The sequence below is a fragment of the Panthera onca genome, chromosome D3 (assembly GCF_046562875.1).
Source record: "Panthera onca isolate mPanOnc1 chromosome D3, mPanOnc1 haplotype 2, whole genome shotgun sequence".
Taxonomy (NCBI): Eukaryota; Metazoa; Chordata; class Mammalia; order Carnivora; family Felidae; genus Panthera; species Panthera onca.
Window position 1 is genome coordinate 56,414,058 of NC_138350.1, and position 15,756 is coordinate 56,429,813.

The following is a 15,756-nucleotide window of genomic DNA, read 5'->3' on the forward strand; positions in this document are numbered from 1 at the left end:
GTGTGTGTTTTAAAACAATAAAAAGTAGAACTGTTTAGCAGTTATATTAAAATAAGCTTATTAAAATACTAATACCAGATGCAAACCAGAAAGTATCTTATAATATCTCGGACAAGAAAATACTAGTAAAAATACCAGTAAAACTGATGTGTCCCAGTTCCAATATAAAGACCAGTTTTGTAGGGAACATCTGCTTCCAGGAAGATAAGAGCAGATGTAGTTTTCCCTATTTTTCTTGGAAAGTACAACTATAAATCCTGGGCATTATAACTAAAACAAATATAAGAAGAAAAAAGGCAGCAGACAGGCTAGGGACCTTGCAACCCAAAGAACAATACAAAATGAGCTCTCGGGGTTTTCTTTTTGCCTTTATCTCAAATTGGGAGTTGAAAAAGTCAGCAACCCAGAAATCCTAACAGGTGCAGACATAAAGAGTTCCAACACAAACTTTCTCATTCCAGCCAAAGGACCAAGAAAAGGACAGCCTAGAAAGACAGAAAACTTTTAGACAATAACCAATCTACTCCAGCCAAACATGACAGGGGAAAACCAAAAACACAAAACAGTGCCCCACTCACATCCATACCAGCAAAGGTTAAGTAGGAAACCAGGCTGTGATATAGAGACTAACACCTCTCAAGAGTGGTGTCAGAGAAGGCAAAGTTAGAAAGGCCTGGACTTCCACCCTTACCCAGGGGTAAGAAGGCACTCCCCCTGGGATGTGCCAGTGAAGAGTCAGGATTTTCACCATGGCCCAGCAATACTAACACCACACATTCCTAAACCCCTTACTCTGTGGTGTCAGCCAAACTCTCACTTGCACTCAGCAGTAACAAAGAGTACCTAACCTTCCCCTGATGGGTTAATGTCATAGAAATCCAGATAAAACAGGATTACATAAAGTCCAGAGTTTCAAAACATAATACATACAAAAAATTATGAATCGGGGCACCTGAGTGGCTCAGTCGGTTAAGTGTGTGACTCTTGATTTTGGCCTAGGTCATGATCTCACACTTGTGAGATCCAGCCCTGAGTTGGCTCCAAGTTGGGCCTGGAGCCTGTTTGAGATTCTCCCTCTCTCCCTCCCTCTCCCCTTCCTCCACTCCTCCCATTTGCACAGGCACGTGCCTTCTCTTAAAAAGAAAAGTATGAATCAATCAAATATCACTCATTATACCAAGAACCAGGGGGATGTGAAACTGAATGAAAAAGGACAATCAATAGATGCTAACGCCACAATGACAAAGGTATGAGAATTATTTTAAGGTATCCATCATAAGAACACTTCAATTAACATATGCAAATAAACTGAACAGACATCGTATCAAAATTTGTGGGATAAAGCTGAAGCAGGGCTGAGAAACTTTTAGCACTAAATGCATATAATGGAAAAAATGAACAAGTCCCAAATCACTAATCTAAACTCTCACCTCAAAAACACAGAATAATAAGAGCAAAATTAACCCAAGGAAACAGAATGGGGAAATAAAAGTAAAAGCAGAAATTAATGAAACTGAAAAGAAAACTAGAGGGAAAAAAAAATCAGTGAAACAAAGAGCTATTTTCTCCACCAGTTTTATTGAGATTTAATTGACATACATCATTGTACATCAAGTTTAAGGTGTGTAGCACAATGGATGGACTTGTACTGTGAAATGCTTACTACAGTAAGTTTTAACATCCATCATCACATACAGTGGCAAAAAAAATATTTTTTCTCCATAGGATGAGAACTCTTAGGATTTACTCTTAATAACTTTGATTTATATAACACAGCAAGGTTAATTACAGTCACCATGTTGTACATTATATCCCTAGTACTTATTTACCTTGTAACTGGAAGTTTGTACCTTTTGATCATCTCCTTACAATGCCCCTTCCCACATTCCCACCTGTGGTAACCACGCCCCGAATGATCTCTTTTTGCTGAATCTGGGTTTGTTTGTTAACATATAAATAAGATCATATAGTATTTGTCTTTCTCTGACTTATCTCACTTAGCATAAAGCCCTCCAGGTCCATCCATGTTACAAGAGGCAGCATTTCCTCATTTTTTATGGATGAATAATATTCCATTGTGTATATATAAAACAATTTGTTTATCCATTCATCTGATGATAAACACTTAGGTAGTTTCCTTGTCTTGGCGATTGTAAATAATGCTGATATTATTAACATGGGGGTGCAGACAGCTTTTCAAGTTGGCATTTTCATTTCCTTTGGATATATTCCAGAAGGGGAACTGATGTGTCATATGGCAGTTTTATTTTTTAAGTTTTAAATCTATTTTAATTCCAATTTTAATTTTCTTTCTTTCAAAAAAAATTTTTAACGTTTATTTTTGAGAAAAAGGAAGTGCGCGCAGGAGAGGGGCAGAGAGAGAGGGAGACACAGAACCTGAAGCAGACTCCAGGCTCTGAGCTGTCTGGACAAAGCCCGATGAGGGACTTGAACTCATGAGTGGTGAGATCATGACCTGAGCTGAAGTCAGATGCTTCACCAACTGAGCCACCCAGGCATCCCTCCAATTTTAATTATTTAATTTATTTTTAATTCCATAGTAACTGTACCAGATTATAATCCCACCAACAGGACACAAGGGTTCCCTTTCCTCCACATCCTCTCCATCATTTCTCTTTTTGATGATGGCCATTCTAACAAGTGTAAGGTGATATCTCATTGTGGTTTTGAGTTGCATTTTCCTAATGATTAGTAACGTTGAGCATCAAAGAGCTGCTTCCTTGAAAATATGAATTCAAATGATGAACTTCTACCAAGAATGACAAAGGAAAAAAGGGAAAACACAAATTTTCAATATGAGGATTACCATTGGTATTGAAAGGACAATTAGGATAGTAAGGGCAAACAATGAAAAACTCTGGACACATAAATTTGACACTTAGAAAAAATGGACTATAGTTCCTCAAGAAAAACACAAACCACTGCAAACTCACCAAATATATGAATATACAGAAAATATACAGAAAACCAAATATATGAATATACAGAAAATATATAGAAAACCTAAACAGCCCTGTAACAATTAATAAAATTGAACATGCAACTTTTTAACTCCCAAAAAAGAACTTTCCAGATCCAGATAGTTTCTGCCAAATAATTCTACCAAGCATTTAAAGAAGAATTTTAAAAATTCTACACCTCTTCCAGAAAATAGGGGAACAAACCTCAATTCATTTTATGAAGTTAGTGCTACTCTGATTTCAAAACAAGACACACATGTGCATGCGCGCGCGCGCGCACACACACACACACACACACACACACACACTATAGACCAACAGTCCTCCTGAATACAGATGTAAATACCCTTAGCAAAATTAAGCAAACAGAATTCAGCTATATATATACGTAAAGAATTAACAACCACAAACAAGTGGGATCTCTTGTAGGGATGCACAGCTGGTTCAAGATTTGAAAACTGATCAACATAATGCACCATATTAACAGGCTAAGGAAAATAAATCACATGATCAAATTGATGCAAAAAAGGCTTTTGACAAATTTCACCAACATTTTATTTTAGTATCTCTCAAAAACCAGGAACAGAGAGGAAGTTCCTCAACTGGATACAGAATCTAAAAATAAAACTACAGCTAACACTATACGTAATGGTGAAAACACTGCTTACCCACTAAGGAAAAAGACAAGGATGTCCACTCATCATTCTTATTCAACACTGTGCCTGACATGCCAGCAAGTTCAATAAGGTAAGAAAAAGAAAAAACCACAGAGGTCAAAGATGAAAAAATAAAACCATACCCATTTGCAGATGACATGACTGTCTACACAGAAAATCCCAAGGAAACCTACCAAAAAAACTCCTACAGCTAATAAGTATGTTCAGCAAGGTCACACAAAACAAGATAAATACTTTTTTTAAAGCTTATTTATTTTTGGAAAAGAGAAAGAGTGCACACGCAAGTGGGGTAGGGTCAGAGAAATAGAGAATCCCAAGCAGGCTCTGCACAGATAGTAAAGAAAGGGGAAGATATGCCATGTTTATAGATTGGAAGACTCAGAGTAATAAAGGTCAATTCTCCCTACACTGATATACAAGATTAAAGAACCCTTATCAAAATCCCATCAAAATAATTTTTATTGATATAGACAAGAATATTTTAAAGTCTATACAGAAGAACAAAGGAACTAGAATAGCTATAATAATTTTGAAAAATATAGAAGAAATAAGTTTACTCAATTTCAAGATTTATTACATAGTTATAATAAAGACTATGTGTGATATTTATTGGTACAGGAAAAGACACACGGATCAATAGAATAGAGAACCCAGAAAAAGATGCATACAAATAAGCCCAAGTCAATTTTAACAAAGATGCAGAAGTAATTCAATGAAAGAAAGACAGCCTTTGAACAAACTGTACTGGAGATTCTGAACATCCACATACAAAAACTGAACCTTGACCTAAATTTCACCCCTTCCACAAAAATCGACTGAAAAGGCATCATGGACTTAAATGTAAAACTATATAAACATTTTAGAACAAAATGTAGAAGAAATCTTCAAAATACAGGGCCAAGCAAAGCTCTTAAACTTGATATCAAAAGCAAAATTCAGGGGCGTCTGGATGGCTCAGCTGGTTAAGCATCTGACTTGGTTTCAGTTCTGGTCATGATCTCATGGTTCGTGGGTTCAAGACCCACATGGGGCTCTGTGGTGACAGCGTGGAGCCTGCTTGAGATTTTCTGTCTCCCTCTCTCTGCCCCTTCCCTGCTGAGAAAAGGTCTAGGATGGATGATGATGCCAGTTGCAAAACAATGTGAAAATACACAGTGCCACTGAACTGCACATTTAAAAAATGGTTAAAATGGTAAGTGTATATTATATATAACCAAGAAAAAACATTAAAACATTAAATTTTATGTTACATATACTTTACCACAATAAAGAAATGTGCACGTGTGTGCACACACAGAGTCATGCACTCAAGGGTCAAGATACAACAAAATTAGTAGTGTGCGCTGCTTTGATAAGCAGTCAGGAATGTGATACGCTTTTCAGCTGTGAATGTCATGTGAAAGATACAATGAATTTCAGTAGAATGGTCCCTCTACCTTTATTAATATTTAGGCACTAACCGTTTTCACCCACACCTGCTTTTTACACTGACGTCAACACAGTCAAAAGGGGGAAAATATCTTAGAAGTATTACAAAAATAATTTTTACCTTGTGGACTCATACATTCCCTAAAAGGGTCTTGGTGATTCACTGACCACACTTTAAGAACCACTACCCTAAGAACTGATAAATATGGGAAAAGCAGAACAGTATGACAGACTGAAAATGGTGGAAATTTTCCAAGTTTTTCTCATTAAGGGAAATATTCATAACTGGAATTCATTATTGGTCTTAAAATGTTAGAAGTTCCTAAATCAGGCACTATCTTTAAAAGAAACTGTTTAAAAGCAAAACATTAATACTCCTTCCAAGCTCTAAAAATCTCAGATTCTACACACTTTCCAACATTCATTAACTCATCACGTATTTTACTTCATGCTAGATTCTGAGGCAACGAAGAAATAGGCTCAGTCCTCTAGCAATAGGAAACTCAACACAGAACCATTAAAATACAGTACAATAAGTAGTATAAGAATAGCAGTAGCAAGTACTTGATGTCAGAGTTGGGAGACCCAACAAATTTGAAAGAAGACCACTGAAATGGGAGTGTGGAGAACAGAAAGAAAAAGAATGAAGAAAAATGAACAGAACCTTAGGGTTCTGTGGCACACCATCAATACAACAAACACACACATTACAAGAATCCCAGAAGGGAGGAGGGTGCATAAAGAATATCTGAAGAAACAATGGCCAAAAATGTCCCCAAATCTAGGAAAGACATGAATCTACAAATCCAAGGATTTCAATGAACTCGAAGTAGGATAAACTCAAAGAGACCCACACTGAGACACAGAATCAAACTTTAGGGCAAAGAATTATGAAAACAGCAAGAAATGACTCACTTTCACGCACAAAAGAGACTCAATAAGACTGAGTAACAAGGACAGCCAACTTATCAGAAACTATGGAGGCCAAAAGATGCCAAAAAATACTGAAAGAAATCTGGCAAAACTATCTTTCAATACAAAGGAGAAAATAAGACATATTAACCTAAACAAAAGCTGAGGGATTTTGTCACTAGCAGATCTGTCCTACAAGAAATGGTAAAGAGACTCCGGCAGCCTGAAATGAAAGGATGTTAGATAGTAACTAGAAGAATATAAATAAAGATCATCAGTAAAGGTAACTATATAATTAAATATAAAAGCCAGTATTAATTGATGTTTTAATCTGTAACCCTCTTTTTGTTTCCTATATGACTTAAAAGACAAATATATAGAACAGCAATTTTAAGTCTTTTAATGGGCACACAACTTACAAAGATGTAACTTGTGACAGTAATAACAAAGGGGGGGGGGGGGGAGACAGCTCTATAGGAACAGTTTTTGTATGCTATTGAAGAAAAGTTAGTATCAATTCAAACTAGATCATTATAAATTTAGGATGTTAACTGGAATTTTTATTCCCAAAAAAGCATTAGGGACTATAAATGGACAATTAACTCTTCCTGGGGACTAGGGGAAGCTGCAGAGAGGAGTAGGTAGACACCAGAGCTTAGAGGCTAAGAAACAGAGTAGAAATAGAAACAGAGTATATAAAAGCACAGAGACACATAAAAGTGCAAGGTGTTTATAGGACTTTTTTTTTTTTAGGAAATTACATAACAAAATTAACCACATTAAAGTATCTAATTCAGCAGCAGTTAGTGCATTCATAAAGTTCCACAACCATCACCTATACAGTATTTAGTTCCAAAACATTTTTGTCATGCCCCCAGATGACCTCATACCCATTAAAGTCGTCCATTTTCCATTCCTCCCCTCCTCCCAGCTCCTGACAACCACTTTCTATCTCTGTGGATTTATCTCTTCTGAATATTTCATATGAATACAATCATAAAATGTTACCTTTTGTCTCTGGTTTCTTTCACTTCACATGTTTTTGAGGTTCATTCACAATGTGGCAGAATTAGCCCTTCATTCCTTTTTATTTACTGGCTGAATACTATCCTACTGCATGAATTCCACTGCACCATATAAATTCATTCATCCATTGATGGACATTCAGGTTGTTCCACCTTTTGGTACTCTGAATAGCACTGCTATAAGCAGTCTTGTAAAATATATGTTTGAATCCTTGAATATTTCAACTCTTTGAACATATACCTACAAGTGGAATTACTGGGTCATATGGTAATTCTATGCTAACACTGGTAAGGAGGACAAGCAGATGGCTGAAGAGACTAAACACAAGGAAATTAGATGGGAGGCTATTGCAAGGGTGTTAGTGAAAGATGAGGACTTGGGCAGTAGAGATAGTGCTAAAATAGCAACAAAATAGCTCAAGGTGAGGCACGTATGGAAAGGGGCCAAGCCAAACTTAAAGTTCTGAGCTTAGGCAACTGGAACAGGAAAGCCCCCCCCCCCCAAAACCAAACCAAACCAAACCAAAAAAAACAGTGGGATGAGAGTGGGGAAAGATGACATAAAGGGTTGTTTTGTGCAAGGTGAGTTTGTAGTGCTCAAGAAATACCATTCAGTAACATTGAAACAGGGGCTAAAAAAAGGGATCACTAAGTGTGATCAGCATATTGATGTTTCTACCATCACTTAACATCTAAAGCACCAAATTATAAACACATAAAATGAAATTATTTTTAGTCATGAAGAGTTTTCTATGTGCTATATGTTAGTTATAGCATATCAACTGCTTTTTAAAAATTCTCAAACAGGGACTTATTTGGATTAACTCCACAATTAATATAGTTGATTTACTAATGAAATCGTAGTAAATCCAGATAAAGCTGCTATGTTATGAGGGTTCTCCAGAGAAACATAACCAATAAAATATGTGTGTATATACATATAAAGAGATTATAATATTAAAAGGAAGTAGCTTATAAGATTATAGACGCTGACAAGTCCCAAGATCTGCAGCTAGGTCCCGTGGGTCCCATCTGCAAGCAGCTCCAGACCCAGGAAGAGTCCATGTTTCAGTGTGAGTCCAAAGGCAAGAAAGAACAGTCAGGCAGGAAGAGTTCCCTCTTACTTACAGGAAGGTCAGCCTTTTTTAATTCAGGCCTCCAACTGACAGAGGTCAACTCACATTAAAGGAGGGCAATCTGCTTTACTCAGTCTATACATTCAAATGTTAAATTTCCAGAAATTACTTCACAAACATACTGTATGACCCAATATCTAGCTGCCTCGTGGCCCAGTCGGCATGACACATAAAATTAACCATCATTAAGTGCTGTTAAAGATAATAATTCATGATACTCTGCTAAGAAAACTGAATTTTCTGATAAGCAAAAATATGGTCCTTGACTACCCAAATAAATTTCAGTTATTTTAAAAAGTAATATATAAAACAGAATACAGTACACAGTACGATTTGTACAAATACTAATGAAACAAACACTGTTGAGTAGATGAGGATTTTAAGCCACGCTCTTGAAGCAGATTGATGTTCCCTGAGCTAGACCAAAGCATGCCATCACAAAAATCAACTAAGGCAAGCCATTTTCTCAATTTGCAAAAAATATTTTTTCAGTTTTAAGTCTTTCTGTGTAATGTGGCTTAATCCTTTGACACATCCTTCTGTTAGTCTGTACTAGAATTAAACAAGATACATTTAGCACAAAATTATTCTAAAGTTAAGGGTGCACTGCACAATAGTCTTTACAAACCTTTATAAATATCAAGAACTGATATATAAACAAGCTTGAGAACCACTTATTTAAAGAATTATAATAAATACATTTAGAGTAAGACAGCATGATTCTCAGCCTAAAATGATTTACCATTAAAAAGATGTGAATTCTCTTTAAGCTAATATATAAACTGAAAAGGTCATGATCTCACAGTTTGTGAGTTCGAGCCCCGCACCAGGCTCTGTGCTGACTTGTAGTCTGGAGCCTGCTTCAGACTGTCTCTCTCTCTGCCCTTCCTCCACTCATGCTCGCTCTCTCTCTCTCTCTCTCTCTCTCTCTCTCAAAAATAAATAAACATTAAAAAAAATGGTACAATACACTAAGGCCTAACCATTTCTATCATGGTCTCTTTTTTTTTTAATGAAATTACTTTAAAAAAAAATTTTTTTTAACATTTATTCATATTTTGAGAGACAGAGCATGGGGGGGGGGGGTGGGGTGGGTAGGGGCAGAGATAGAGGGAGACAGAATCCAAAGAAGGCTCCAGGCTCTGAACTGACAGCACAGAGCCCGACCGCAGGGCTCGAACTCACAGACCGTGAGATCATGACCTGAGCCGAAGTCAGACGCTTAACTGACTGAGCCAACCAGGGGGCCCCTCTATTATGGTGTCTTAAGTCGGCTGAAACCATTAAGAAAAATACTAGAATATTTAGTAACAAAAATTAATATATAAATATTAATATTAAAAACAGACCCATCCTATATGTTCATCAATAAAGAAACAGTTATAAATTTTGATGCGTCCAAAAAACAGAATACAATGCAGTATTTTTTTTTTAATGAAGCAACACCATTTTTATCAATATGCAACAATCTGAAAGATATATTAAAAGGAAGAAAAGCAAAGCAAAGCAAAGTCTACATGTTGGTCTATGTAATACTCTACCATTTGTCTAAACAAGAAAGAAAAAAATTACATATATGACTGTATATACATAGAAAATTCTGGAAAAATATATAAACTGTTAAATTGATTCTAGGTGGGGAAAATCTGTGGGTAAAGAAGAGAAGAATAATCGGAAGGAGTTTTACCCCTCTTTATAACCTTTTTTGGCTTTTGAATTTTACATTATGTGCATGTTGTTACTAAGATATATCTGTGTATTTTTTAATACACCTGGAAAGTCCAAGCATCTAATGTAAGCACAGTAAAATTTTTACTTAATTTCTCAGTTATTAAAGAAGGGACTAAGGAAAAATTATAAAAAGAAGATTCTAGGTACCTGAGAGCAGCCAAGAGTTATGCTACAGAACCAAAAATGACCAAATGACCTAGAAGACAGCAAGGTAACTAAATAATTCATTATAATCCTCCTAACGCATTTTATAAACATAAAAATTTCAAATATCTTATGGGCACATGGGTGGCTCAGTCCGTTAAGTGTCCAACTCTTGATTGCAGCTCAGGTCATGATCTCACAATTTGTGCGATCAAGCCCTGAGTCCAGCTCCATACTGAGCATGGAGCCTGCTTGAGATTCTCTCTCTCTCAAAATAAATAAACATTAAAAAATATGTATCTTAGGGGTGCTTAGGTGGCTCAGTCGGTTAAGTGTCCAACTTCAGCTCAGGTCACGATCTCATGGTTTGTGACTTCTAGCCCCATGTCGGGCTCTGTGCTGACAGCTCAAAGCCTGGAGCCCACTTCAGATTCTGTGTCTGCCTCTGTTTGCCCCTCCACTGCTTGCACTTACTCTCTCACATTGTCTCAAAAATAAATAAACATTAAAAAAAAAAAAAAAAAAGAGAGATACAAAGATTTGCAAAAATGTAAATCACTCCAATCCTTAATATTTTTAGGAAATCGTTATCTTTTACTAAATGTTATTTTACATTAACATGAAATCAATTTGGGGCACCTGGGTGGCTCAGTCGGTTAGGTGTCCAACTTCAGCTCAGGTCATGATCTCACAGTTCATAAGTTCGAGCCCAGCCTGTGTCAGGCTCTGTGCTGACATCTCAGAGCCTGGAGCCTGCTTGGAATTCTCTGTGTGTGTGTCTCTCTCTGCCCTTCCCTTCCCCCCTTTCAAAAATAAAAAAACATTTTAAAAAAATGTAAAAATGGGCAAGAATCTGAACAAACATTTCTCCAAAGTCAACATACAAATAGCCTTAAGCACATGTAAATGTGCTCAATATCCTTAGCCATCAGGAAAATACATATGAAAACCACAATCATACTTTACAACCCAATAGGATGGCTACAAAAAAGACAGGTAATACAAGTGCTGACAAAGGTGTAGAAAAATTGGATCCTCATACACTGCTGGTAGGAGTATATGAAGCAGTCACTGTGGAAAAGTCTGGCAGTTCCTCAGAAGGTTAAACATAGAGTTTCTGTATGACCTAGCAATTCCACCCATAGGTATATATTCAAAAAAATGAAAAAACATTCACACAAAAACCTGTATGCAAATGTTCATAGCAATATTACTCATAATAGCAAAAAGCATAAATAACCAAATGTCTTATCAACTGATCAATGGATAAATCCATATAATGGATTATTATTTGGCCATGAAAAGGAATGAAAAATGCTACAACACAGATGAGCCTGGAAAACATTATACTAATCAAAGGAAATCAAGCACAAAGGATGACATGTTGTATACTTCCACTACGTGAAATGCTAAGAATAGGCAAATCTATAGACAACACAAACTAATGGATGCCTAAGGCTAGGGAAAGTGGAGGGGTTTGGGGGATAATGGCTAAAAGGCATAGAGTTTCTTTCTGGGTGATGAAAATGTTTTAAAATTGACTATGGTGGTGGTCTCACAACTTTACGATACACTAAAAACCACTGAACTATACACTTTAAATGAGCGATTGTATGATACGTTAATTGTATCTCAATAAAGCAGTTAGAAAACAACAAAATCCTTACGTTTTTTGGTTACACTCTATCACATTTCTCAGGGAAAAATATGGCTACTTTATAGTCTTCATAAAGGCCTTGGGATATATACCTGCAAACAGAAATTCTTTTTTTGTCCCCACCCCAGAAATTCTTTAAAAGAGGCAAAAATAAGGAAGGTAGAACAAAAAAGGAAATCTTCATAACTGGATAATTACCATGTGTGACATTACCATTTTACCTGATTCTTATATTTTGAACAGTAATTTTTCCTACCCATGTCACATTTGTCTTCTTTAATCACTTCAAGAAACTAAAGAATGCCAAGCTTAATACAAAATGTTCTACTGATTTTACTTATTGATTTCTTTATTTCAAATTTGACCAATTCCTTTTATAAATATTTATTTTATAGAGATTATGTGAGGATTCACAATATCACAGTAAGATGGCTAAAACAATGCTGATATTCAGTTAACCATTCGCCTTATCATTATGCTACAGGCCATGGAGGATCCTAAAGCTGATGAGGAGGGATGCTGCGGTGGCTCAGTCAGTTAAGAGTCCAACTTCGGCTCAGATCACGATTCCTCACTTCATCAGTTCGACCCCCACGTCAGGCTCTGTGCTAACAGCTCAGAGCCTGGAGACTATTTTGAAATCTGTGTCTCTCTCTCTCTCTCTCTCTCTCTCTCTCTGCCCCTCCCCAACTTGCGCGCATGCGTGCGCACACAAACTCTCTCTCTCTCTCTCTCTCTCTCTCTCCTCTCAAAAATAAACACTAAAAAAAATAAAGTTGATGAGCAAAACACTGCAAAGGTGGGGGAACACAAAGGCTCTACCCTACAAAGGTACAGTCATGTCAAGGAAAGGAAACTTCTGGCAGATAATGCAAAACCAAACAAAACTGCAGCAGCATGATCATCATCACCATTACCACCATTACCATCATCACCATCATCACCCAACACCACTCTCCTCCTACAGTATCTATTTATATGCCTTCAATTTTTTTCTAATTATAAATCGTTTAAACATATGGAAATAACCCCAAGCCCAGTTAATAGCACATCTTATCACTTTCCCACAGGTATCAAATGATTTAAAAAAAATACGAAATGTAAGATACCACAGATCCATTTTCACTTCCTCTCTCCCTTATGGTAAGCACTATCTTGCAACGTGATGTTAATCATCACTATGCATGTTTTTCTAACTGTAACTACAGGTATCTGTGAACGAAGCAGAGTATTGTTCCTGCATGTTTTCAAACTTTACCAGATGGCATACTGGTCTGCACCTTGCTTTCTTAGCTCAACATTTTGCTTGTTTGTTGTTTTTTTAATTCAGTGATGTTGTTTCATGGAGCTCTAGTCTGTTCAGGAAAACTGCTGGTCGGTATTATATTCCATGAATGTTTCAATATATTCGCCCACAGCTGTTTCTAATTTTGTTACTAAGAAGCTACAATAAACATAACTCCTTGAGGACATGTATTAGTTTCTAAGACACATTCCTAGAAGAACTGCTAGGTCAAAGGATATATACCTTCAACTTCATTAGGAAGTCATGGAGTTTATCTCCTTTTTACACTTCAACCAGTAGTGTAGGAGAGTTCCTGTTTCTCCCCATCTTCACCAATTCTTTTTTTTTTTTTTTTTCATCTTCACCAATTCTTGCAAACTGAAGGGTATAAAGTGGTACCTCATTGGTTTATTCTTTCCTTATCAGTAAGATTAAGTATCATTCATTGGCCTTTCAGGTTTCTGCTCATGGGACACCTTTAATAGTACTGCCATTTTTCTATTGCTTTGTGGTAGTTCTTAAGATAGTCTGGGTACCAATCCTTTACTGATTATGTGTTTCTAATACTCTTCCCTAACCCCCAAAAAAGTATAAGCCTTTTGCTTATTTCGAAATCTAGTAAAGTATAGGAGCAAAGACAACTACTTCCTTCTCAGAGTTCAGCTATTTTCCAGACCTTTATATCTTATGTTTCTCAAACCTTTCTGGTCACTCACAGAAGATGAATTCCTCCCTGAGCACCAATACAGAGACACACATATGAACTGAAAAACCTCACTCCAAGGTCCATTTCTCTTAAGAGATTAACCACAAGCAAATACACAAGAAAAGGACAGTTTGTTTCCATTCCCTATAGCCAATGCCACATTTTAGCTCCCATGTTAATACATCACATCATACAGCTTTCATATAGGTCAGTAAACAAGCATCCATTTTGATTAATAATGGCTGTTAAAACCCCTAATTAATAAATAACCAGCATATCGATACATGAGAATGTCTGAAGCAATAACGAGAAGCGCACATTCTTTCGACGCAATGAATTAAGAATTACGGTTAAAACCCAGACTCTAAGCAAATGATTTAGTCTCACTGACAATCAGTTCTTACAGATAAAGTCGCTCTGCAGAAGTGAAATGATTCTGAGTATTTTAGCGAGAGCAGACTACTGCTCAAAAAAGTTAACTTCATTTACAGGACTGATGTTTTGCAAAACAAACATGCTGCCCTGAAAGTACATAATCATGGAGCAAGAAAAGACTTTAGGTGACTCAATGTAACTCCCTCATTTTCAGGTGAGGCAACCGCAATCCAGAAATTAATAATAAATTCACCGAATGCTAGTCCTCTAAAATCTACAAATTCAGGGTTCCTTCACTGCATCAGGCATGGATGCAATTTCACATTCCCCAATTCTAAAATTCCGATGCCTCTATTAATTTTTCAAGACTGAGTTGATGCGTTATAGAAATGATGGAATTAACTCCCATCCGCACGCCAATCTTTTCCTTTCCACTTCCCTTTTTTCACCCTTACCCTCCATTATAACCCACAGAATGAAAAAGATACCTGACTGCCTGAATTTCTGGCCCTAATTAGAGGCAGAGTCCTGAGTTCCTGGCTACGGCCTCTGTGTTAAATCAGAAGGAGTTGTGTTTTGTTTTGATCCTTCATTCCTTATGCAACAATACCTACTAACCGCAGGTTCTGCGGGAAGCGCAGTGCACGCCGCTCCTCCTAGCCGGCGGACCACCGACGCCAGGAAGCCGGGCACGCTGGGTAGGGCGGTGCCGGGCAGCGGGGAGCTGGGGTCGCTGGGCAAGTGGAGCTCGCGGGGAGGGGGGTCCCGGCGGCACCAGGGAACAGGCCGGGTGGCGGGGCGACTCACCTTTACGCAGCTCCCGCTCCCACACGGTGACGATGGGCCGGGAGTGCTTGCGGTGGTGGATGAGCCACAGGGACAAGGTCTGCACGCTCTGCTGCGAGTTGCTCAACTCCGACAGCTTCTTCTCCAGCGCCGCCTCAGAGAAGGCTGACATCCCTCCGACACCGCGTTCACGCCGTCCCACGCGGTGGGGCTGAGGGGAGGAGAGTTTCGCCGCCCGCGCCGCGGCCTCGCCCCCTCACCCCACCCTTCCCCACGCCCTCACCACTGCTGCCGCCACATCCAAGACCGGCCGCAAACCAGCAAGATGGCGTCCGGCCGGCAGTGACGTCACGGCCGACCCACGCCCCGCCCTCGGAAGAGGCGAGGCCAAGCGGCAGGTCCTCTGAGCGGAAGGGCGGGGCCAAAACTGGCGCTAGGGAGGCATGTGGGGGCGTGCCGCTTGGGCCAGGCTGGGGCGGAGTGGGGTTTGCCCAGTCTGGAACCCTCGTGGGTTAAAACTGTCTGCCAAGAAAGGAGTGATTAAAAATATCTACATAGGCGTGTGAATTGGCATAGCCAATTTGGAAAACTATTTGGCGTGATAATTACATTTTAAAATTACAATTTCCCTGTGACCCTGCACTTTCGCTAATTGCCCTCAGTGCTAGGGAAATCGCATGCTTGCCCAAGGAGCTGTATGCTAGTTTCTTGTCAGGCTTACTAACCCTAAAGAGATGGGACATTCACAACAGATAGATGGCTAAAAATTGTAATACTGCATATTACAGAGTACATGCAGCAGTTCAAAAGATTAATAAATCCAGTGGTGAATTGGAGGGTTGTTTTTTTTTTAAGTTCCTGGGGGAAAATACAGTATAACATTTGTTTTTTTAATATAAAAGTGTATATTTTA

At 38.1% G+C, this 15,756-nt stretch overlaps 1 protein-coding gene across 4 annotated transcripts in view; it reads right to left on the minus strand.

Annotated features, from left to right (window-relative positions):
* The window catches only part of RPRD1A (regulation of nuclear pre-mRNA domain containing 1A), a 69,442-nt gene extending 54,255 nt beyond the window's left edge, over positions 1 to 15,187 (minus strand). For 2 of the 4 annotated variants that reach the window (XM_060613628.3, XM_060613627.3), the window contains exon 1: positions 14,865 to 15,185. In XM_060613628.3, coding sequence (XP_060469611.1) covers positions 14,865 to 15,015 — 151 coding nt within the window. In that variant the 5' untranslated portion in view covers positions 15,016 to 15,185. Of the gene's footprint in view, positions 1 to 14,864 lie in introns of all 4 variants that reach the window. The other 2 variants (XM_060613631.3, XM_060613630.3) reach the window with 2 other exon arrangements.
* Positions 15,188 to 15,756: the final 569 nt, after the last annotated feature.